Below are 25,664 nucleotides of genomic sequence, written 5' to 3'. Positions count from 1 at the left end.
AAATCTAGAAGTTACTGATACAAAAAAATTAGTATTGGTTTATACGTAGGATATTAGAGTCAAATCTGAGTAGTTTTAACTAAAGTTTTAAGTTAATTTGTTTAAATTTGATCTAGTTAGCACAGTTTTTTTTTTAATACAAAGCAGTAGATTCTTTACAGAAAAGTATTTAGACTGACTACTGTGTAAAACTTTTAAAAAAGAACGTGTAGATGCTGACTATTGCCTGTAATCCATTGCATCATCAAGATTCCTCATGTTTTGTGGGGTTTTTGTCTTTGCTTCCTCCTTGACAGTGGCGTGCGCCTCCTTCACTGACTCTTAATCACCCAGGACTTCGGAAGCTTATAGTTTCTGTAGAAGTAGAGCTTCTTTTGGCTTCTCTTCTGAAGAATCCTGTGCTATTGACAGAGTCAGAGATTTACTGACTTTTAGTTTAGTCATCTGTTCAGTCATTTTTATGTGACAAGTCTAAATCCACCGGTTGGTCTGTTGGGTGTTGTCTACCCTAAATTTGAATTGACCATCGCTTCCTTCATTCCTAAAATTACTTGAAAATAGGCACATTTTGGTTTTACCCTTTTTCAGTCTTAGACATTTGAAAGGCAATGCGGACAGAGCTGTTTGGATGTATATACACATTCAAAAGTGATACAGCTTGTAATTAAAATTGCTGTCAGCAGGGCATTTCTGGAAAGACCGCTGCTTTTTCCTCAGCCCCTGTGAAACTTACTAATTAACAGTTGCTAGCCTAAGATTCATTGTACTGTTTAACTTTATATCTAGTGATTGCCGTAGTATTTAGATGATAAATCACTTATGCTTAAGACACGTACACTGTAAGCAATTTCGAATTTGAATTTAAACCTACCCGTTCTATTTGAATTGATTGTTTTTCTTTTTTAATATTTATTTATTTGATTGCGCTGGGTGTTAGTTGCAGCAGGCGGGCTCCTTAGTTGTGCCTTGCCAGCTCCTTAGTTGTGGCAGGCGGGCTTGAATTGATTTTTATATTAAAAGCTGAGTGAAATTTTTCATGTGCTCATGATAATTTTTTTCTTTTTCTTTTTTTTTTTTTTGAAGTGTGCAATCCTTTCCCCAGCATTTAAAGTTAGAGAATTTTCCGTCACTGATGCAGTTCCTTTTCCAATATCTCTGGTCTGGAGTCACGATTCAGAAGATGCCGAAGGGTATGTAGGAGAAAATTACTTTATTTTAATATAAAGAAAAATTAGCAAATGAATTTCATGGTAGAGTGTTTGATTAACTGGGATCTTTCAACAACAGACTTACCAAAATATTTCTCTCATTCTGAGTTATAAATGGTGAGATGGGATTGATACAGCTCTTAGAATGTGTTTATTCTGTTTGCATAGCACAGTGAGCTTGAACACTTGAGCTGAATGCCTTTGTTTCCTCTTAGCGTCCATGAAGTGTTCAGTAGAAACCATGCTGCTCCTTTCTCCAAAGTGCTCACCTTCTTGAGAAGTGGGCCTTTTGAGCTGGAAGCTTTCTACTCTGATCCTCAAGGAGTTCCATATCCAGAAGCAAAAATAGGTAAGCAATTCATTGTAATTACTCTTTTGAAGACTTGACTTAGTCAGTGTGCAAACTTAAACATTTTTTCTGTTCTTAGCAATGTTGAGTGGGACGATGCCATGTGAAGACATTTTCATTTTGGAATAATGGTGATGAGGAAAATCTCTTTGTTTTTTTGGTGAATAAACTGGCCTATAGAGATGCAATGACTTGCTGGTGCTCTGCTGGTGCTTCCAAGTGTATATATATATATAAGAGCACTTGAGTATTTTTCCTTTTCTGATACAGTCTATACTTTATCACCTACTTTTTTTTTTTTTTTAAAGAAGATATTGGGGGTAGGAGTTTATTAATTAATTTATTTATTTTTGGCTGTGTTGGGTCTTCGTTTCTGTGCGAGGGCTTTCTCTAGTTGTGGCAAGCGGGGGCCACTCTTCTTCGCAGTGCGCGGGCCTCTCACTATGGCGGCCTCTCCCGCTGCGGAGCACAGGCTCCAGACGCGCAGGCTCAGTAGTTGTGGCCCACGGGCCTAGTTGCTCCGCGGCATGTGGGATCCTCCCAGACCAGGGCTCGAACCCGTGTCCCCTGCATCAGCAGGCAGGTTCTCAACCACTGCGCCACCAGGGAAGCCTTATCACCTACTTTTAATATTAACCTTTTCTCTGGGTGAAATGTTACTTGCAGAATATTGCTTAAAACCTGGCTTGGAAACCATTGAAGCTACTTCTCAAATGTACCTTTGTACTGTAATCTTTTTTTTAAAAAAAAATACATCTTTATTGCTACATTTTTCCTGGGGAGGTTTGACACTAGCCATCTATTTTGACCCATAGTTAACTCTGAAAATGTGGGAGAGCTACAGGCATCTTCTTCAATGGGCGTGTCTCTTTCCCAGGCTACTGGTAAAATTTGCCGATATTGCTAGATCGCTTCAGGGCTCACCTTTGCCCCACACCATTTCATAATGAAATTGTTTGAAGGAGTCTAACCTGGCCAGTTGTGTTTTCTTTCTTAGTACTTAAAACTAAAAGTGTTCTGACACAGGGGAGTTTTTATTTTTTAAAACAGCTTTTATGAAATTATTTATAGATAATTTAAGAAAATCATTGAATATAGACTAAAATTTTGACAGGCTGCATTCTAGTCCCCATTGTGCAGAGGATAAAATCTAAGCTCTTCAGCATGGCATCACAGTTTTCATTTTATCGCCAAAACCGAGAAGCTTGCACAGACTTAGAGAGCCGTCTTACCTCTCTCTCCTGTGAGCCTTCTTGGATGCCCTTTAGTAAATGCTGTTTCTTTAACTGGATCTTTTGGTAATTATTTCCTGAACCTCGTGATTTGATAATTAATGAAGGTCTATTCCAGTATATTTCACCGACCTACTAAATAAATCTAACTTTCTGTGTGTTTGTGTAGACAGCACTTAATTACAAGGCTATTAAATCCCATATAGTGCTCTGCACATAACAGGTTCAAACTACTTAATTTTGTTTACTGGTTTCTGTAGTAACAGTACTACTATTGGTGGAGGTGATAACTAACACTTAGCCCTTGGTTCCATAGTTATAAGTGCTTCAGTGTAAAACACTTGTCAACTCAGACCACAAAAGCACAGATAAAGTAACTTACAGCAGGTCACACGGCCAGGATTCAAGCCCAGAGAGTCTGGGTCAGTCAGCACTCTGAACTCCTACTCAGGAATGCTCTGGAACTGCTCTATAATGCATGATAATTTCAGGCTTTGATACAAGTTTTAGCTCACCTCTCCTATTTGAAACATAGGAAAATGTTTGGATCATTCAGTCAGAAAAACAGTATTCCCGGGAAAGGCCCTACAGAATCAGAATGCAGGAAGCGCTCAATATCATCTGCCTTACACTTGAGATTTCCATGTCGAGGTTGTGCTCACCTGGAGAAATAGGGTAGGAGGCAGCGGGGACAGCTTGTCATCAGCCTTCACACAGTGTCTGTGTCGGAGTGTTCAACAGAAAGTCACAAGAGTGCCCTTGCCTTTGAAGGTTTTATGACATATTAAAACTAATCCCAAGTGTGATAAGTTAGACTGTGTACTTCTGAGTCTATTTTAAGAGGTTATGTTTATAGTATACATTAAAGGGCTTAAATGTAACTCGGTAGAGAAAACGGGGAGATTTTGGAATAGCAATATATAGCCTTTGCTTGATAGAGTTAGATTCAGTTCTGAAATTGTCAATTTCTTTTTGGTCTAGGCCGCTTCGTAGTTCAGAATGTTTCGGCACAGAAGGATGGAGAAAAATCTAGAGTGAAAGTCAAAGTGCGAGTCAATACGCACGGCATTTTCACCATATCTACAGCGTCTATGGTGGAGAAAATCCCAGCTGAGGAGAACGAAGTGTCTTCTGTCGAAGCAGACATGGAGTGTCAGAATCAGAGGCCATCAGAAAACCCAGACGCCGAGGTAAGTTTGTGGGTAAGCCTTTGAGTTTGAATATATAGTTGACTTAATTCTAAGCCCTAAGAGATGGGTAGGGAAGGGTTAAAATATATTTTTCTTAATTGTGGCTAAAATTTTGGTTGATTGGACAGTAATATACAGCGTGGAGTTCGTGAACTGTGACTAAATTCTGTATAGCTTTATTTGAACTGGCATGTGATAATTTAGAGTGGGTAAAGGTTCTTTGAATTGTTCGTTTAAAGACACAGGCCATTTGAGAAATCAAATGCCGACTGATGATTAAGGAAAAAAAGACTAAATACAAGAGCTACTTAGTGAAATACATAGCAAATATTAATGCTGTGGTTTTTGGGGTGTTTTGGTTTTATTTTTTGATCGTATGGCAAAATTTGGCTTTGGCGTTTTAGAACCTACGTGCTTTTATTTACACGGTTTGCTGTGTTAGGGAGGGAGGAGGCGAAGTGTCCGCCTGGAGTACAGAAGTTGTTACCGTCCACGATGTTAATGTAGATAGACTGCGGCAGCACGAGTGCTGGTTTTACATGGTCTGCAGAAGAATTCTAGGAAACTCAAATAGATGAGCTGTTATAGTTCATTTCTGGGTAATAATCAGAAATAGTTTAAATGAAGAGGTGTAGGCAGTTACAGTGTTTCAGTTCAGATGTGAAGAAGGTATTATAACTATGATCGTTCCTAGAACATTTAAGGAACATTAGCATTTGAGCCTTCATTTTGTTCTCATCAAGAAGAACTTCAGTGTAATGAATTAAATGACCAGGGCCACATACTTTCTCATTAGGCTACAGACACCATTATTCTAATGCCTGTTGTCTCCAGTCTCTTAGTACCTTTTGGATATACATACACCAGGAGTGCCTTGCTTCTGGATATCTCAGTGTCTGCCTTAGGATCTTGAAACTCTGAAAGAAAAATATGAGAGACTTCCAGGTGGGCAGCAAGTAGTTAAATTCGAACGTTTCAGCCTTCTCCCAAAGGTGGGAAAAGATCATAGCAAGCACTGGTTTACTGAGGATTGAGGTGTCTATTAACATGTAGTATTTGTTCTTTATGCTGGGAGTTTTTGAGGTGTAAATAGTTGGATCACGAAAAGAAAGTGGGGACAGAGAGGGTCTTGCGTCTCTCTAAACTGAGGTGATGAACCCCCAGATAACTGATCGTCGGCTGTTTTATGTAATTGTTCAGTTCACTGAAATGGAGATGTGTCGAGATGTGTGACGGCCGCTGTGAAATTAGGTTTTTGGGAGCTTGTTTCTGGGAGAGAGGCCTAGAGGAAATCTGCTTCCTATGCTTTTGAGAGTTAATATCTGTACAAGGCTAGATGGAGGCTTCTTGAACGAGAGTTCTTGATTGTCATCACATCAATCAAAACGCTTACTACTTGTTTAACTACATTAACTGTTATCATTCAAAGAATTTCTTACAGGTTTACAGTATCTAAGAGGTTTTCAAGTACTTTGTGTTTGTATGCTTTTATCAGCATCTTTCCCCCCCACCACCTATTAAGATTTCAGAAATTGAGTGTACTGTGTTTGGTGCCCGATAACCTTTTAAATTTATACAAGTACACCTGCTTTCTACATCCTTTGTGCCTGGGCTTTCATTTCAGAAAAATATCCAGCAAGACAACAATGAAGCTGGAACACAGCCCCAGGTACAAACTGGTGGTCGTCAAACCTCACAGTCTCCCCCTTCACCTGAACTTCCCTCAGAAGAAAACAAAACCCCAGATGCTGACAAAGTGAGTGACTCTTCCAGTTCATTCCGTTAGACAGTGTTGCAACATGTGATCATTAATGATATCATTCAATCCGCAGTTTCAAGAGCAAGCACCAGGTTATCGTATTCCATGTAGGGTTTTTTTTCTGATAATTTTCTATATTTTCCAACTAAAACCAGTTAGAGGTACTCCACCTCAGCTGAGGGAATTGAGTATCCTGCTTTTTAGACCTGAAAGCTTCCCTTCAATAACTGCCGCTCCAAGCAACAGGAGGCGAATGCATACCTTTTGTTGTCTTCTCTAGTGCTAGAGTATCTGCAGTTGCGAGCACCTGAAACAGATACGTCCTGGTGCTGTGTGATTAGTTTCCATTTGATTCATCCAATGATAAAGACGCGGGCTATAGTAGTCTAGTAAATTTTTTTTCTCCTCTCAAATTACCTGTCAAATTTATATAAATTAATTATGATGATCTGGTAATAAGTTTCCATTGTTATCCCAGATCGGCACTTTTTGCAGAACTTTGTTCTTTGTGCAGGTGGGATGTAAATCATTAACTTTCATTAGTAGTTTGGTTTTCTCTCATTCTGAGGACAGAATTCTTTACCCTCACATGAATTACAGAATTGTCCCTTGGGGTCCAAATGCACGTTGCACTTGGTAAAAGGTTCTGGTTTTTAATCTCCCATGCCCTGATTGATCCCTTGGGGGCCCTGATATGAGCTGCAGGTCCTGATTCTGATTTCTGGAAACCTTCTTTTTCTCCTGTTAAAGAGGTATGTGATGATGGTGTAGCAGCATTGCTTTCTTTGCAGTGATTGGCTCCTTAATTTCAGCATCCCTCCCCTTCACCACTTAGCGTTGAGCATTAACTGACTTAGGCCAGTGGTCTTAGTACCTCTCTAGAGCACGACACTGGGTAGCATCTTACGTTCTTAGTTGTCAGTGGGACCACTAGTGTCAAACCCTTTGGAACATTACCACAGACCCCCTTGGAGGATTCCTCGTCTGTGCCACGTCGAATGCCGTTTTGTGATACGTTGGTTTTGTCAGTAGTTGGTTTAATTTTGTTCGGCTAGATAGTCTTATCCTGACCTAACCTGCATATATGTGACTGTCATCCATTTGATTCCCAAATATCTGTTGCACTCCTGTGTTTTGCCAGGTGTAGGTGTCATTTTTCTTTCTGTGTTTTATGCCCCCAGAGCATGCACAAAATATCGGGGGGTTCTCGTGCACTAGAGGGAAGAAGAAGACATGGACATTGCAGGCTGACTGACCAGATCATTGCTAGGGATGCAGCTCACAGCACTTCACAGACATGTGATCTCTAAGGAACGCTGAAACAGAAGTCTGGGGAACATGCGGTCTAGTCCCGTCTCTGTCTTTATAATTTTAGCCAAGCCATTGAACCTCTTTCAAGTCCCAGTTTCTTATATAAAGAGCCTAGAATTTTAACATCCTTCATAACTCCCCGAAATTCCCCAGTGTTGGTGCTTGTTGTGCCTCGTGGGCTTGTCCCTGTTTTACCATCTCAGCCAATCAGGGTACACGTTACATAACCCTTGGTTATCTTCTAATCTGTCCTACAGCTGAGTTTCCTAATTTGCGTTCTTTGTCATTTGTGCTTATAGGAACCTGCAGAAATGAAAATACTATGAAAGGCTTGGAAAATTCAAGGCCGTAGGAGATACTTCTTTAGCCCTGTATTTACATATTTTGGAAAAACTGACAATAAACTTAGCATTTGCTACATCATTCCATTTGCTTCCATTTTAAGACTTTTAAAAATCTTTTGACCTTGCAGAGTTGCTAATGAGAAGGGGTATGACTCAAAGCCAGATAGTAGAAATAAGGAGATGTATATATATAGACATATACGTGTGCATACGTGATTTCCAAATTCAGGAAATTTTAAAAGGCACTCATCAGTGTAGTGATAATTGTAATTAAAGCACATTTAATGCTGGGATATAGGGCCTTAAATATATATATTACAGGAATAGAGTTGATCCTAACATGCTTAGTAGTTGGTCAAAATCCATCTGGTGTTAACATTAGATTGTAGGCTATAATTTAAAGATGTGGTAATTTAATAATAATATGTTTGCCTTTTTGGAGTCGCAAACATTGCTTAAAGGGATTAGAAAGCAAGGACTGATGAAGAAAAGCTTTAGCAGGAGAGTTTAAATTTAAATTTAATAGGAAATGAAAAATATCCTGGTGAATTCTTATAGGGAAGTGTGGCATGTTTAAGTGTAACTGCAGCCCTGATTTAAAATGCATGGGTGGAAAATTAGATGATCTCTTATACATTCTTCCAATTTTATGATTTTAGGAATTTTAATTTTTCCTGAGTCCTCAGTAAGTATGATAGGGAGATTTTTGTTATTCAAGGACTGTTTAAGAATTTCTCCTTTTTTTTTTTTTTTTAACCCCTCTTCCCAAGGCTAATGAAAAGAAAGTTGACCAGCCTCCAGAAGCTAAAAAACCCAAAATAAAGGTAGTGAATGTTGAGCTGCCAGTTGAAGCCAACTTGGTCTGGCAGTTAGGGAAGGACCTTCTTAACATGTACATAGAAACAGAGGTAAGTGCTTCATTTACGTATTTTTATTTTGGAATGTGTTTAGTTTGGCCCTTTTACGCATATTTCTAGTAGATAAATGGCTATAATTCTTTCTCATATCTCAAGTCTATACAATTTTTAGGGATAGGATGAAGCCAAAACTAATGGTTTTTTCAGTTAAATTGTTTTTAGCAAGTTTTGTTTATATTTTTGTAACCTTATTAAAGAAATCTATACCATAGATCATTCTGCTTGGTATAAAATTGATTGCCCAAGTTTTTATGAAGAAATCGGGTGCTAATATCTTCTAGCCCAGAGAGCGACACAATTGGTATCTCAGGCCACACTGAATATTTCTGTTAAAATACATTATGCTTCTTTGTAGTCTACATATATGAAATAATTGAGGTTCATTTTTCTTTTACTGAGATGGGAACATTGTATTTAGAAATTTAATAATTCTATTCCGTTTATATTTGGTAAATAAATAGACTCTAAGTACATGTATTTATCCTTGATTTTAAAATGTGGTGGCAGAATTGTGTGGCTGTTATACATTGGTCAGTATTAATCCCAGTAGGAGACAACCAAGTAACTACATAAAAGAAAACAAAATTGTATAAAAGCAATAGATTGGTTTTTTCCTTAGTATTAGATCTGAAATGTGAAAGCTATGTAATTTATTATATAATGTTTAAAAAAAAACTCATTCTGTGTATTTAGAAAATGAAGAACTTTGTAGGAATTGTTGGAAGAATTTTATAAGGTATAAATTAGAACTGTTAAGACTGATTTTTGTTTTTTTTTGGATATAATCCTTGATTTTGTTAACTCCAGAATCTAAATAGTTAAAATATAGTTACAGGTAGCAGAAGACTAGAATTAACCTCTTCCGTTTTCCTGACAGGGTAAGATGATAATGCAGGATAAATTGGAGAAAGAGAGAAATGATGCTAAAAACGCAGTGGAGGAATATGTGTACGAGTTCAGGGACAAGCTGTGTGGACCATATGAAAAATTTATATGTGAGCAGGTATGTTTAGGGCTCTGTTTTTATTCAGATAATCTCATTATGAAGTGTTTAATATCAAATTTGACGTTTAAACCTCTACTAGATTATGTAACTTGAGCTCTTTGAAAACAAAACAGCTTGAAATAGAAGTTGTATAAACAGAGTCATGGAGGGAGAGGCTCACTAGTGATGTGCCATTTTATTCTAGTTTATCCACTGAGTTGAGTTTTTACCATCAAAGAAAGAACCGCTCGGCACTTTTATTCATAGTCTGTGACATCACAGTTACTGTGGCCTAGAAACATAAATAAGAGAAAATCCTTGCTTTCAAAGGCCTCAGACTTTTTTTTATGACTCTGGTGCCTTGGTTGCTCTCTGTCATTGCTTTATCCCATAAGACTTGTTCATCCAGTCATTCCAGAGTTTATCAGGCACCAGTATTCCCCTTAGGCTTTTGTCAGCTCCCAGGAGCAGTATGGCTCTAAGCAGATCCCTGAAGCTCATTTGTGAAAGATGGGCCTTGGAGAAAAACTGGCCAGTTAGAAATCTCGAGTGGCTTTGGAGTTAATTCTGGACTTAGGAGAATGTAAACTGGGAGTCTGTTTAGTCCTACGATCCTGAGGCTACTTTGTACTGTATTTCTTTCTCAGCTCTGAAGCTGGATTTCTTATGGTTGGGATTCTGAGGTAGAGATGACCCAAACCAGCTAGACCTCCTAAAGCCAGAGTATAACTGCATACTTTATGTGAGTTTGTTAGGAATGGCTTTCGTGTGTGTTCAGTGATTGAATTGTCAACTTGTTTAGTTTTCCTTTCAGTATTTGGTAGTTGTGGAAGTGAGTAGAAAGTTACTAATTGAGACCTAATTGTTTTGGAGAGTAGGAAGATGATTATTATTTTTTTTTTTTTACTTTTCGGCTGCACTGCGAGGCACGTGGGATCTTAGTTCCCCGACCAGGGATGGAACCCACGCCCCCTGCAGTGGAGGCGCGGAGTCTTAACCGCTGGACCACCAGGAAAGTCCCTATGATTCTATAACCACATTTCAGTGTACAAACTGTCCAAAATCGGACTACTGAAATACAATGTTATAAGTCAATAAGAGCATTTTACCACAAATTTTCAAATATCCCTGTGTAAAAGAGAGAATGGCCTAATAACTGTCAGTCCCTCTTGTAAAATATTGTATGGCGCTAATAATGCAGTGTTTAACGCTCCCTGATACTTTTCAGTGAAGAGAATCCAGCTAATCAGTGCCTTCCTAGAAATGAAATGAGCTACTTGATGTGTAACACTTTTGAGGACGACTATTTTGACTATTTTAAAGTAAGATTGCCACTAATACTGATTCTTGTGTTCCGTATGTAGGATCATCAAAATTTTCTGAGGCTGCTCACAGAGACTGAGAACTGGCTCTATGAAGAAGGAGAGGACCAGGCTAAGCAGACGTATGTCGACAAGTTGGAGGAATTAATGGTAGGCCCTTCTCTCCCCCTAGAAAGCAGTACTTGGGTTTCAGATTATAGACTTCTAAAATACAATTATGACAAATACTAATTTATTACATTCGGGTTTAGAAAATTGGCACTCCAATTAAAGTCCGGTTTCAAGAAGCTGAAGAACGGCCCAAAGTATTTGAAGAACTAGGACAGAGGCTGCAGCACTACGCCAAGATAGCAGCTGACTTCAGGAGCAACGTAAGTCTCTGTAAAGAGCGAGGACGCCACCCTAGATTTACAAGGTCGTGTTTAAGCTGAGGAACCTTCATTGTGAACAAATGTTCGTTCCTAAGTGAGAAATTGGGTTTTGGTGTGTGAGACCAGAGGTACATGTGAACTTCATGGAAAATTGGGTCAAGTTAGATGTTACTGTTAAATACACTTAATTCTACAGAATGACCAAGTTTTTCCGTTTAGGATGAGAAATATAACCATATTGATGAGTCTGAAATGAAAAAGGTGGAGAAGTCTGTTAATGAAGTGATGGAGTGGATGAATAACATCATGAACGCTCAGGCCAAAAAGAGTCTCGATCAGGATCCCGTCGTGCGTGCTCAGGAAATTAGAGCAAAAATAAAGGTGCGTGGCATTGTCTGGTGTGTACTGCTGGGTTTTCTTAGGGCTTCTGGTTGCAATCCTTTGAACCTTGAACATAGCCGTTTTTGCTTAAATCTTTTTACCTCATCCCAGGACCAGATTTCTGAGTTTGTTATTGACATTACAAAATGTGGAATACCTTGTAAGTTTCTGTTAAACTTCTGTTTCTTCATTTGTTCACTTAGTTCAACAAATACATTTGTTGAGCCCCTAGCATGTGCCAGTTACTGTTCTAGGAGTTTAACTGTCAGTGTACAAAGGATGGAAGTCACCTGCCGGTGAGAGGAGGACTTGACAATAAACGAGCGTGGAAGGATATCAGATTGTGTTAAGTGCCGAGGGGAAAACAGTCAAAAGGGATTAGGAAACTCGGGGCGGTGGAGAGGGACCCAGGTCAGTATTCATCAGGGCAGGCCTTGCTGAGCGCATGAGGCTAGAAGGAAGTTGGGAAGAAAACCAAGGAACTGCTTTCTGCCTGGAAGAATATTCAAACACAGTGAAGGTTAACATGAGCCTTTGAGGTCATGGACTATAAGCTTGAATTCCAGCTCTTTGCTCACTACTTTTTCTGTTCCTGAGGTTAAGTTACTTAACCTCTCCTCCGTAGGTGGGGATGATAATTCCTACCTTTTAATAACTGCTGTGAGATTAAATGGGTTAATAATATGTGAGTAGTTAGTAAGTCCCTGACATACCGTAGAAGAATATTCACATCTCTTTTGATCAGGCTTCAAGCTATAGTTTTGGGCAAATGTGTTGAGCAAATGGAGTTATTTGAGAGGTGGTAGAAAAATACTGGTTCGGGTATGTAGGAAAGTAATTGAAAATGAACTGGAGTTAGTCTGATTATTAGTTTTGTTTGCCTTTCTTAGGAGTTGAATAACACTTGTGAACCTGTTGTAACACAACCCAAACCAAAAATTGAATCACCCAAACTGGAAAGAACTCCAAATGGCCCGAGTACTGATAAAAAGGAAGAGGACTTAGAAGGCAAAAACAATTTCAGTGCTGAACCTCCACATCAGAATGGAGAATGTTACCCTAACGAGAAGAGTTCCATCAATATGGACTTGGACTAGGTGACATTAAACTGACTTAGTGCTTCAATTAATAAAATATTTTTGCCATGGTATGTGATTCTACATGACATACTGAGACTATTTATATTTTCTTTTTTAAGGATGTTTAGAAATTTTGTGTATTATATGGAAAAAGAAAAAGCTTAAGTCTGTAGTCTTTATGATCCTAAAAGGGAAAATTGCCTTGGTAACTTCAGATTCCTGTGGAATTGTGAATTCATACTAAGCTTCTGTGCAGTATTACCATTTGCATCACTGAGGATGAAACTGACTTTTGTCTTTGGAGAAAATAAAGTGTATTCAAGAGGGCTGTGGTTAAACTCTTCAAGCATTGCTCCGCCAAGGTAGTTTTCTTGCATTTTGCTCTCCGTTTCAGCATGCGTGTGGGTGTGGGTGTTTATAAACAAGACTAAGTCTGACTTCATAAGGGCTTTCTAAAATTAATTCTGTCCAATAGAATATCACTTTTTGCTTTGATATTATTAAAAATCCAGTGACTAAAAGCAAAAGCTAGTGAAATGTGTTAGCAGCATGCAGAACAAAACCTTTACAATTTCTCTCTCCTTACCCAGTGCAGTGTCATGTGAAGGTGTAACGTGGAGGAAACGTTGATTCTGTTTGTAACTGATATTGTGAAGCCTCTTAAGAGCTTTAAAATAAAGTTCATCTTATGGTGTCATTTCTAAACAGTTTTGTCACTGATTTAAAAATGGGATTGGAGCAGCATGGTGTAAACTGTGAGAATCCAACTTTGCTTCTTTGCTGTTTCTTATATATGCTATCACTGTTCTAAATGAGAATGACTTTCTCCTGATAGAAAAGTAGCATATGTTGATTACAGTGCACTTTTTTAAAACTACAGAGTTAAGTGTAACTTATCTACCACCCAGAAAAAAACAACTCTTCCAGCCTTTCTCTCCTGACGGTGGTGTGTGTGTCAGCACGGGGGGGTGGGGTGTGGTGTGTGGGGTGTGTGTGTGTGTTAGTGTAGTGTAGGCTGTTTTTTAAAGCTCTGTGTATCAGGGATATCAGTAAATATCAGGTTTTATAACCTCACTGCTGTACTGAGTCCCATTATAAAGACATACATGTTAATACATAAAAATACTTCGGCCAGTCCCAGTGTTGGTGGGCTTTAGGTGTTTCTCATATTCTAAATAATGCTGCAATGAATCTTGTCTCAGGACAAAACTGAAGCGGTGTTGGGGAGAAGGCCTGCATGCTTAGGTTGGATAACGAGTAACAGTTACCACCCACCACTGTGCAGCAGTTACCTCCCTCACCAGCTAGGGGTGTTCATCCTTTACCTGTTGCCAGTCTATTATAATAACTACTGTTGAGCTACTCTGTACCAGGTACTTCACATAGTTTGATTCTCAAAACCACCCACGGGGTTAAGTAATTTACAAGATCGCACAGGCATGTATCAGAGTTGGGAACAAACCTGGGCGCTCAAGTTACTCAGAGTGTAAAGCCCACAGACAACCATTCTGCATTAAGTAACGTGTCTTCATTTGTGTGGTGCGTACTTCAACACTTTAAATTTGCCTATTAGTGTTTCACGAATTGAGTATTTTATTCATTCTCGTCTGTAATGCTTGAATATTGGTTTTTGTGTAAAACGTTCTTATAAGGATCTTAACCATTTGCCAGGTGGTCAACATTTTCCCACTTTGTAATATCTTTGACCTTTTGCCATCTGGAAGCCTTACATTTAACTGTAATCTATCTCTGGGTTTTTATGGTTTTTCTTATGTTCTCTTAATGCACACTAATATATATTCAATGGGTATACATTTACCCATAGAGAGGAGAAGACAGTGTTCTGTGTACAATCAGGAAGCTCATAAAACCCAAAGATTTTTAAAAGTATGAGTGGGAAAACAGTGTTTTTTCTTCTACCTCAAAATAGCACCTGATGATAATGGGGGAAGTATCAATCTGGCCTAAATCAGTTTGTTTCCTATTCAGGGTTAGAAATTTTCTATGGCATCGCTTTTCTGTAAAGGTGAAGCAGAATTTCAAAAAATGGCTCAACTGACTATAGTTTGCAGCCCTCAGAATTGCACTTTGGATATGGGAGAACACATTGTCATGTTGACTATTTTATAATACATTTTAATATCATACCTAGTAATCACCTAGAATCCTCGGGACATGGACCAGTTTGGATAAGTGCTGTTTCACAAAAGACTGAATTTTGTATTTAATTTTCCCTTAGATTGTCACGTTATGACAGTATTTCCAAAAATGTCTAGTCATTTTAGTAATTGAACTTTGAAAATTAAACCTTTAGTCTAGTTCATCATGAACACTGGTAAAGCCTGAATAACAATTAACTTAATTTCTTGGGTAAAGTCCCCAAAGTTGACTTGATTTCTATTTGTCCTTGATTCCTCATCAGAAAGAAGTGTAATGTGCCCGTCTCCAAAATAGCCGATGGAGAGTTACTTTCTGAAAGGCCAAAAAATAAATTTCACATTCAGTTAATGAGAGCAATGACCACACACTTTTATCAGCAGCCTTCAGGGTATTTTCCCCGTTACCACTTGACTGTTTGTGTATACCCAGACTTCTGTCTTGCCTGTGGTATTTGCTGTGGAGGGATGTCTCACTCTCTGTAATCCTGGCACAAAACAGTTGTGTCATACGGTTATGGGGGAGACTGAGTCTTGATATTTGGAGAAAGATTCCTTTTCTCGACGTATTGAGTAGGTTTGGTTTGTTTAAGCTCTTGTGAACAGGATGATGACGTTTCCCTGTGCTATTGCCACTTGGCTACAGCAGACGTGCGATGGCCCTGTGGTAGTGGTCTAACTTTGCTAGCTCGGTACTTCCTAAAAGACAGCCCGTCACAATTAGTTATTTTTGAGTCTATTTGCATATAGTTTTTAAACAATATAAGCCTGTGTCGCATAACTGAAAACTTTAGGATAAATTTAGCTTTTCTAGTAACTAGTGGTTTTACTTTCCCAGAATTGTTCTGCTTAAGGACCGGTGGCAGTACGGTAGAGTGGAAAGAGCACATTTTGGGGTAGGAGAAGATCTGGTTTCTTATCCAAGGGTCCAGACTGTGCGCCCCGCCACTCCGCCCCAGCACTGTGGTTTTTAGGCTGATCACCTAACTTTTCTCATCTCCATTTCCTTATCCAAATCTATAGAACATAACTGACCGAGTCTGTCTGATGTTGTGGATTCCTCTAAGGCAGGGTTTCTCAACCTTAGTTCTGTTGACATTCCGGGCTGGATAATTTTTTTTTTAATTTAACACAGATTGTTTCTATGTAAAAATTGGATATTTTGTTCATCATGGATTTTTTACTTGAATTTTTTTTTTTTTTGTCTGTGCGGCATACCGATCTTTCCCCATCCAGGGATCAAACCTGTGCCCCCTGCAGTGGAAGCACAGAGTCCCAACCACTGGACCACCAGGGAAGTCCCTACATGAATTTTTTAATTAAAGTATAGTTGATTTACAATATTATATTAGTTTCAGGTGTACAACATAGTGATTCAAAAATTTTTATAGATTATACTCCATTTAAAGTTACTATAACATTTTGGCTGTATTCCCTGTGCTGTACAAGGTATCATTGTGGCTTATTTCTTTTATACATAGTAGTTTGTATGGGCTGGGTAATTGTGGTGGGCCACCCTGTACACTGAAGAATGTTTACCAGCATCTATGACCACTACCCACTGGAAGGCCTTGTTGTAACAACCAGAAATGACCCCTGCCCCTTGAGGACTTCTGCTGTAGGAAAAGTGACTTTGAACTTCAAACAGAAAGAAGTAAACCGGCACTTAACTGAATGCCTTCTAGTGAGCTTGGCTGTGCTCTATGCTCTTAGGTTCACAATAATCCTCTCATTGTTTTATAGATGGCAGAATGAGGCGAAAGACCATCTGACCAAGTTAAAAGGTTAATCAGAACTTCGATCTGACTCCGAAGCCCGTGTTCTCCCCGTGGTAGTAAAGTGACCACAGCACGCACTTAGCCAGGCGTAGAAGTTGGTCAGCACTGTCGAAACACTTTCATCCTCACTGAGAACTCGTAATGGGAGGACTCAAAATCTGTTCTCTGAAATTCTCCATAAAGTTCAATCATGGTAGGATTTGCGGTGTTTTCACCAGGCTGTATCCAGTTTTCTAACCCCATGCTTATACGAAACACCAAAGCTTTTCTTTACCAAATACAGATTCTTAATCCAGTGTTTTCAAACTTGGTCATGACCACAATTTTTCTTTAAAAATATAAAGACAGTAAAACAAAATAGTGCATCAGAAGCAGGTGAGGTATTATTTCTTTTTTTTTTTTTTTCTTGCGGTACGCGGCCACTGTTGTGGCCTCTCCCATTGCGGAGCACAGGCTCCGGACGCGCAGGCTCAGCGGCCATGGCTCACAGGCCCAGCCGCTCTGCGGCACATGGGATCTTCCCGGACCAGGGCACGAACCCGTGTCCCCTGCATCGGCAGGCGGACTCTCAACCACTGCGCCACCAGGGAAGCCCAAGGTATTATTTCTCGATGCTTTTGTTAGACAGTTGAAATTGTTCATTTAAAAAACAAGAAACAAGCTTGGCTTTTCTTGGAGTGCTGGGTTAGAAACAATGATTTAGAACACTGGCTGCATTTCTCAGGGGCTTTTAAAAATACACACCCCCCCCCCCAGGTCCTGATGGGACCTGGGCATCAGGAAAGCTTCCCAGGTGAGTGTAATGTATAAACTGAAGAACCACTGGACTGTTGACTATATGTGAACTGTCCTATGTGATAACTTTGTTATCTCAGCCTTAAGAACTTGCAGTTCCACTTTCTGAGCAATGATGCTGTATTCTAGATAAACTGATACATGCTCACCCATTTACAGTTTTCTGTACTTAGCCTTTTCTCACTGGCTATAGATGTTCACCACCCCTCACCTCAACAACCTCTGCACAAGCACATCTCCATCCCAGAGGTTTCCACAAACATGCTTTTGTCTTTTATTATTAAAAATAAGTAAAGTATAGAGAATTGGGGGACAACCCCCTCTGTACTGAGTCCTGGCTTCAGCTGAGTTGGGGGCTTTACTGAGAGTAAAGTAAGTGCTTGCGTGGCTTTTCCGTCAAACATATGTGGGTTTACATTCCAGCTCCACGTTTTACAATCGGCATGGCTTTGGCATTGACCTTCCCTGGCCAGTTTCCTCTGTTAAGATGGGCTTGTCCCTCCACGAAGTAGTTGTGAGGATTAAAGGACCGTGTATCCGAGAAGTGTTGTTTGGTGATGCTGGCGCAGAGCAGACACCCAGTGAAGGCCCCTGTTAACGATGACTGAAGGGCTCCATCGTCTGTCTCCTTCTTGCAAGTTTTCTTCTCTGCCGTCAGCGTATCCTGTTTAATCCTCACCTCCCAACACTACACACACACAAACACACTGATTTTTTTTAAAAAATGTCTTCCCTTTCATGTTTTCTGTGGGAAGTGTGGCTTTTTAAATAGACGCAGGAAGTCAGATCATGCCTTTCTTCCAGCTCGGTGAATGAACCAGCCACTATTGGTTTAATGGAAACTCAGCATCTGCCTTTATTGCCCAGGGCTACCTCTTTGCTAACCACTTCCAGGCCGGGGAATGTTCTGAAAGCCAGATGGGGCCAGAAACATCTCTGGAGAATCTCGACTTGACAGTCCATAAGCAGAGAACACTATCTTCCCAGTTCCAAAAATGTGGTGATTTTCAGAATTGATGAATTGTCTTGTTTACTAACATAGAAAGCCTCTCTGCAAGAGTCGTTTTAATAATATCCTTTTCCCTTCAAACGACAACAATCCCAGAGTAGCATTTTTTTTTAATGCCCCACCTTTTAATTTAGAAAAGTTGAAAGCACAGTGCAATGAATACAGGACCAGTCGCTGCAACACCCCTACATCTTCACCACGACGCTTCTCAGCACAGGGACCTCCTCTTCCCAGCAGCAAGTCTCATCACATCCAAGAACCCTCCTGTGGGCATGATAGTATTATCAGGTCCAACGTCCCCAAAATGTCCTTTACAGCTATTTTTCAGATTCAAGATACAATCAAGGATTATATGCTTCCTTTGGTTGTCATAATCTGCCCAACAGTTTTTAAATGGTATAAGTTTTGTTTGAGAATTTTGGGCATTTTACAGCAATACTATACATAAGCGTTTTGCCTAAAGGATAGCTTTTTTAGAGGAATTGGAAGATGGCTTCTTATCAGTCAAGTAATTTTTGTTAGACAGTACTTGTATCCACTTATATAAAAAAAAAAAGTGGCCTCCAGGGTCTAGAAGAATGATCCTGGCTCCACCCGGAATCTCAGAGGGACCTGACCAAGCTTCCAGGAGCTGTAGCCAGCCTCCCCCTGAGCACCTGGAGTGGAGAAAAGACCACAATCCCTCCTTGATGGGCCCCTATTTTCTACCAAGTCATCCTAAGAAAACGAACAACTTGTGTCCAGAGGCTTAGCCAAGCCGTGCTCCTGTGGGTTGTCCAGGCAAGAGGAAAGAAGAGAGCCTCATCCTCTAATCCACTGATTAGAGACCGGGGTCCTGACTAGACTTCATTAGTGATGGCAGGTCACTCACACCAGGGTCGTCAGGCTCACGGACCCCGTTGGTCAGCTCTGGGTAGGAGGAGGGAAGAATGGGTTCAGAAACCAGGTCAGAGAAAAGCCAGATGTTTCACTCCTTCGTTTCATGACTTTGCCCCATTTTCTTCTAACCAGGCCAGACCAGTTGGAAGGTGGCACCTGGAAGTATCTGGAACCCTGCAGGCTTGATTTATAAGATGGGTTTTGTTCTCAACACTGCTGACTTCCTATAATGGCATCATTTCCTCAAGGGATTAGTTAATAGAGAGAACACTGCCCTCAGCAACGCAACGCTCATGCAGAGCTCCCAGTTTAAAACAGTACCAAGTAGGCAGGCTGGGACCCCGAGGATTAAACTCTAAATGTGTGGTCCAAAAATCAAGGATTAAAAATGAATACTTAATTAAAATAGAGAGAAATCCACTGTTGAAAGGTTTATAGAAAGCACGGTGGCAAAAGAGGTCCGGACAAGTTAGGCTGACTGCTCAAAGGTCTAGAAACAGAGGTGGGAAGCCTGTTTGGGGAGCAAAGTTCCCCCCACTCCCTTTTTAACAGCTGAGGAAACAAAGGCCCAGAGAATAAAGCAATGATATGCTCTGGCCGTCAGCAAGTTGGCGGCAGAGCTGGGACTGGGTTCCCTCTCTGCCACTGGAGCCTGGATTCAGTGGGAAGGAGAAAACTCAGGGATCAGGCCCAGGTCAGGAAGGAAGGAAGGAGAAGTGGGGAGGGAAGGAGGGGTGGGGGAAGGCGAAGGCAGGCAGACAGACAGGCACAGTCTGAGAGTTTGAGGCAATGGGACTCGATCGTAGACCTTACGGGACATGCAGAGGATTGTCTGTGTGCCTAGCGTCCTCCTCTTCTCCCGGTGACAGTGACCACAGGGCCTTTGCATCTCTGTGGCTCTAGGAGAACAGTCATTTTTTTTTTTTTTAGAACAGTCATTTTTGAAGGACCCAGCCCCAGACTTGAGTTGGTTGGGCCAAGGTAAGTGCTGACCCAAGATTTGTCAGCAAGTCCCTTTGCTAGGGATTGGGGACTTGGAACCCAAGAGAACTCTTAAGTCCATCTCTCTCTGGAGCTAAAGCTGCAGATTAAACCTGAAGACTGTTGTGGCCATGCTTCCTGCAACACAGAGGAAACTGGTCTGCCGAGACAGAACAGGTAGCACTACAGGGGCAAGAGCTGGAAGGACAGTCCTGATGGGGTTTTTAGGTTCCCGGTCATAGTTTTCCCCACAGTTCTAGGAGCCAATAAACATTTTTTGCCTAAGCTTGTTTAACTTTGATTTCCTCATGGGTAAGTCCTCACTGATGCAAGCATTCTGCACAAGCACGAGCTGGAGGTGCCCAGGTCTGGGTTTCTGGCTAGCTGGGTCAGAGGAATCCTGGGGGGAAATCAGACAATTTAACTAGGTAGCAGAGCAGCCTCTCCCACGGGGCTACTGGCAGTTCAGACACGTGTGGAATGTCAGTCATGGTGGAGGTGAGGGCAGGACTCCTGAAAAGTGCCTGGTGAGGATCCAGCCATTTTGGCAAGGATGGTCTGTGAAGAGGGATCGAGGGCCCTGGGGCCTCGACATGCGGGGTTAGAGGCGTCCGAGAAGTGAAGAGGAAGTCAGGGCAGGCTCACCCCTAATATCTGGGGGGTCCAGGGCAAGAGTGCAAATGGAGGCCCAGTTTTTAAAAGTTAAGTATCAAGTTAACAAACTGTGAAATACAATATTTAACACATGGTGACTGTTGTCTTCCTACCTTGGCCACTCCACAAGGCCCTGGAAGGCCGGTTTGGATGTAGAACTCTTGGCGTCCTCGTAGATCGGTGGTGAATGTGGCAATATGGGGAGAGCCAGCCCCTGGCTCCCAGCCCCTGGCCCCCAGCCCCTGGTTCCCAGCCCCTGGCTTGCCCTCCTTCTCCCTGCACCCCAAGGTCCTCAACATGCTTATGCATGTTCCCCCAGCCAGCATGTCCCATATCTGTCTGCGCTGCTCAGCCACCTGGGACCTGGGACCCTGCGGGGCTGGGACCGTGTGGTCCCCCCTGTGGATGAACAGATCCCAGGGAAGCTGCACAGGCTCTGAACCTGGACCCGTGGCCACTGGGCACAGGATCTCCAGGTCCTGGGACCTGCAGCGTGGTCTAGAAGGGGGTGCAGCCTTTGGGGGGACGCTTTCTCCTTGGTCCTGCAGACCCCCAGCCCCGTGGGAGGGGCATGACCAGGACAGCGCCCTCTCGCCCCTCTGGGAAGGATACTGGTCATGGGCTGACTCGAGAAGGGGTGAGCTGTTCTTAGAAAGTGCTGGACTGGGGGTGTCAGGAGACTTCCTAGCTTTGCAACGTGGGCTCTCTTTACCTCAAGGTCTTTGTAAAATGATGGCTCTGAGTCAGAGGCAGAGATTAATAACCCAGTGTTTGGGGCCAAAGTGAGGTTCGAATTTTGAGGGGTTTTCTCCCCTTTGCTGTATGACTTTGGGCAAAATATTTAATTTCTCTGAGAACCGGTTTTCTCATCTGTAAAGTAGGGATGTACCGTCTCTAGGCTGCTTTGAGGATTAAATGATGTCCATGAAGAGATGAGCGTAGTAGGTGCTCTGTAACCAGCAGCTGCATTCTTATTCTTTTTCTGCTATTGTTGGGACCTCTGAGATGGCCTACAGCTTTTCAATGACTGCTCTAGGGCCATGCTTGGAGGGGAGAGGCCCACTGGCCTTCTGATTTATTTGATTCCCTCTTTTCTGAGAGTCACTGCTGTTGGTGGTTAGGAGTGTGGGCTCCGATTTCCTCGTGCCCTTACTTAACTGTGAACCATCGGCGAGTCACTTAGCTTCCTGGAGCCTCAGAGTCCTTGTTGGCGGAATGGGACTCTAACAGCGTCCGTTCCTAGGGATGCTATTAGGAGCGAGTGAGATGATCCGTCTAAGAGCTTAACCAAAGCTTGCCCGGCACAAAGCAAACTTTCAAAACTGCCCGCTCTTTTTTACCAACACCTCCCTTCTCTCTCCTGCGGTCCTAGGCCCAGCCGTGGGCAGCCGCTGTTGTGATACTTGGGCTTCTGTGGAGCTACTGTAGGACCCATGGGCCCCGTGCAATCTTCACTCAATGGAATAATGGCTTCCGAGGAAGAAAAACCTCAAATCCGATTTGTTTTCTTAAATCCAAGCTCTAACTGCTTTGGGAAGAAGCCCACGTTGGCTGAAATCATTTCTTGTTTCTTGCGGGGCAAAGCTTAATCTCAGTCAGACTTTTTGATTAACTGGGGAAGAAGCATTTGCCAAGAAAAGAAGATAGCAGGCAGATTTGTTCAGAACTCAGACGAGGAAAGTGCTGTGTGATCAGGATTCCTTTCGCGTGGCTTCACGTCCGTCTTTTCCTTGCGTAAGAAAATCTAAATGCAACCAGCCTGCGCCAAGGATGGGCAAACGCGGCTTCTCCCTGACAGCTGGCGCGTGGGCAACCTTGTGGCGCCAGAGGATCTGGTGACGCTGGGCACCCCCCAGCGCAGGTGCCCCCCGGGCAGGCTTGCTCTGCTCCAAGGGCGGCCTGGAAGAAAAGACCCAGGTGAGTGTGGATTCCTCGGGCACCTGGTGGCTCACCGCTACCTCCTGTTGACACGTAAGCCCCGGAGGGAGCCCCGTCGTCAGAGCACGTGGTCCACTAGCAGAGACATGTGTACGCTCATCCTTTCTACTTGACCCTCTGTCACCACCTCTGTCCTCCTGTTCATTTCCGAACACCTTGGAAAGCCAGCTACTTCCATCCCTCAAACGCCTTCCTTTCATGGCCGAGTCGTTGCCACTGTCACCTCCCCCCAGCTCTGTGCTAACCAGACTCAACAGTTCCCAGAACCTCCCTTTTCTGTCTTGCCTGGGGCCTTGCCTCCTTTATTTCCCTCTTTCTGTCTCTCTTTATTATTATTAATTATTCTTCTTACTATTATTGTTGCGCTGTGCAGCTTGTGGGATCTTAGTTCCCCAACCAGGAATTGAACCCGTGCCCTTGGCAGTGAAAGCGCGGAGTCCCAACCACCGGACCACCAGGGAATTCCCTCTCTTGCTCTCTTTAATTTTTAATTGTTTTTAATTGTTTAAATTGTTTTTAATTGTTTTAATTGTTTAATTGTTTTTAATTTTTAATTGTGGTAAAACACACATAACATAAAATTAACCATCTTAGCCACTTTAAGTGAACAGCTCTGTGACATGAAGTCCATTCACATCGTTGGGCAACCATCACCACTGTCCATCCCTGGAAGTCTTGTCATCTTGCAGAACTGAAACTCTGTACCGGATAAAAAAAGATCTCCTCCAGGCTTCCCTGGTGGCGCAGTGGTTGAGAGTCCGCCTGCCGATGCAGGGGACACGGGTTTGTGCCCCGGTCCGGGAGGATCCCACATGCCGCGGAGCGGCTGGGCCCATGAGCCATGGCCGCTGAGCCTGCGCGTCCGGAGCCTGTGCTCCGCAACGGGAGAGGCCACAACAGTGAGAGGCCCGCGTACCACAAAAAAACAAAACAAAACAGAACAAAAAGATCTCCTCCTTCCCCTCTCCCCCAGCCTCTGGCAACCACCGTTCTACTTTCTATGAATTTGACGATTCTAGGAACCTCATGTAAGTGGAATCACAGCATTTGTCCTTTTACAATTAGCTTAGTTCACTGAGCATAATGTCCTCATGGCTCATCTGTGTTGTAGCGGCCCTTCCTCCTATTAACGTTCCCTTTGAAACGGCTGTGTCCTATCCATCTTCCAGGTCTGAGTATGAATTCCTGTCCTCCAGGAAGCTCCGCATCGACCCCCGCTGCTGGTGCTTCCACAGTGCTTGGCACCTTTCAGGGGAGAGCCAGGCAGAGAAGGGACCGAGCCCAGAGACCCCTGTGCCCCCACCGAGCATAGCTCCTTGGGGTACAGGCTCCCCCTCATTCCCAGCTGTATCCCAGTGTTGCCTCACAGCCCCACGCCCAGCAGAGAGGACTCAACACATAGTGCAGCGTAAATGTTGAACAAACTTCTGCTGACAATTTCCGGCACAAACCTTGAGTCCAAATGTGCACGTACTTGATCTGTCAGGGGTACGAGGAATCTTAACCTTTGCTGGAGCATGGGGCTTGTCTCTGAGGTGTGGCTCTCCATCCGACTGCCGACCCTCTGGCCTCTCCTGCAACCCCACTCCATCAGGTCAGCACCCGCTGTCTCTTGGGGAGCCCAGCGGTGTCTCCAGCCCCTGTGCTCCATGCACAGACCCCGCCAGCCTCTGGCCTCCTGGCGCCATGTCTCTGGACGTGGTTTCCCAGTCTGCCTGTCCCGGACTCACTTCACCCTGCACAGCCTGAGGAGTGCCTACTCCTGGCCACCTCTCCACCCCTTTCCACTTAAGGAACCTCAGCCATTGTGTGTCTCGGCAAGTAACACGGGCGCCATCACTCAGGCCTGCGTTCTGGGGAGGATTCCTGATTCCACAATGATCTGCCCATTGCCAATAGCTTCCACTTCTTTCCTTCCGATGCTCAAACAAAAGCCCTTCTCCAAGGCCCGGTCCTTTCACTGTTGGGGAATGGACAGAGGGCGGGACCATGTTCCTGCCTTACCACTGACCAGTGGCTTGACTTTGGGCAAATCACAAATCCCCCTAAGCCTCATTTTCCTCATCTGTATGTGGAGATAACAAGGAGGGCGTCCCCAGGAGGCTGTGAGAACGAACAAAGTAACGTAGCCATTCCCTACCTCAGCGTCAGCAGTGGCCCTCGGTGGAAGACCCTCGAGAGTGGTTGACATTGAATGAGGCCTGTGCTATTGCAGGAGGATGGGCCCCACTGAGGTGATGCAGGTGACGTAACACTAACCTGGGTAGACTAATGCCAAGCGCATCACCTTCCTCCTTCACACTTTCTCCCTTTCCGTCCTCGGTGCTACAGCCAAGCTGCCAGGGAAAGTACCGATCTGATTTCCAGGGAATCTGTGTTGCTCAAAGAATCACATGTGGTAGACACTCTCTTAACTGAACTGATGGATTGACTGACTGTCTGTAAACACCCTGCCAAATGTCCACAGAATGTTCTAGACGTTCATGTCCGGTAGATGGCATGTCTGCTCCCAGTCGCGGGGTTGGGTCGTATAATTAACAAGAATCAGCTGTATTGGTTCCCAAACTTGTGTGTACCAGTTGCACATTTTATTGTGATTATAAATGTATTTAAACAAAATGAAAATTGATAAAATTAGTGTGAGAGAACTTTGTGAAAACTAAGATGGGTACTTGGAAAAGACTAGATTAAGGGTCATGTTGAATTGAGGATACATGAGACAACTGTTAAAGCTTGGGGGAAATTATAAAAGAACCAAAAGTATAAGTACTGTCTCATTGCTTTGCAAATATCTCTAAGTTCTTGCTCTACTTTAAAAAAGCAGAAACTGAACATGATGAATAATGCATTTATGGCAGACTGGGCTGAACTTGCTTCTGACTTGAAGAAAAAGCCTTGGCCCGACATCAAAAGATTGGGGATGAATTCTACTCTTAAGAATTGAACTGAAATGTTTATAGGGGGTACATATAATTTTTTAATGGTTCCTTGCCTTCAAATGTACATTTTTTTTTTTTTTCGGTACA

General features: G+C 42.6%; 1 protein-coding gene across 8 annotated transcripts in view; it reads left to right on the top strand.

The window, feature by feature from the left end:
• The window catches only part of HSPH1 (heat shock protein family H (Hsp110) member 1), a 28,371-nt gene extending 11,667 nt beyond the window's left edge, over positions 1–16,704 (top strand). For 2 of the 8 annotated variants that reach the window (XM_060128661.1, XM_060128666.1), the window contains 10 exons: positions 1,084–1,190; positions 1,424–1,557; positions 3,771–3,979; positions 5,604–5,735; positions 8,164–8,301; positions 9,188–9,313; positions 10,660–10,767; positions 10,869–10,988; positions 11,208–11,369; positions 12,260–13,153. In XM_060128661.1, coding sequence (XP_059984644.1) covers positions 1,084–1,190; positions 1,424–1,557; positions 3,771–3,979; positions 5,604–5,735; positions 8,164–8,301; positions 9,188–9,313; positions 10,660–10,767; positions 10,869–10,988; positions 11,208–11,369; positions 12,260–12,466 — 1,443 coding nt within the window. In that variant the 3' untranslated portion in view covers positions 12,467–13,153. Of the gene's footprint in view, positions 1–1,083; positions 1,191–1,423; positions 1,558–3,770; positions 3,980–5,603; positions 5,736–8,163; positions 8,302–9,187; positions 9,314–10,659; positions 10,768–10,868; positions 10,989–11,207; positions 11,370–12,259; positions 13,154–16,347 lie in introns of those variants that run through there. The other 6 variants (XR_009536619.1, XR_009536617.1, XR_009536618.1 and 3 more) reach the window with 6 other exon arrangements.
• Positions 16,705–25,664: the final 8,960 nt, after the last annotated feature.

The sequence above is a fragment of the Lagenorhynchus albirostris genome, chromosome 18, assembly GCF_949774975.1.
Source record: "Lagenorhynchus albirostris chromosome 18, mLagAlb1.1, whole genome shotgun sequence".
NCBI classification, from domain to species: Eukaryota; Metazoa; Chordata; class Mammalia; order Artiodactyla; family Delphinidae; genus Lagenorhynchus; species Lagenorhynchus albirostris.
Note: the sequence above shows the minus strand (reverse complement) of the source record. Positions and strands in the feature narration are given on the sequence as shown.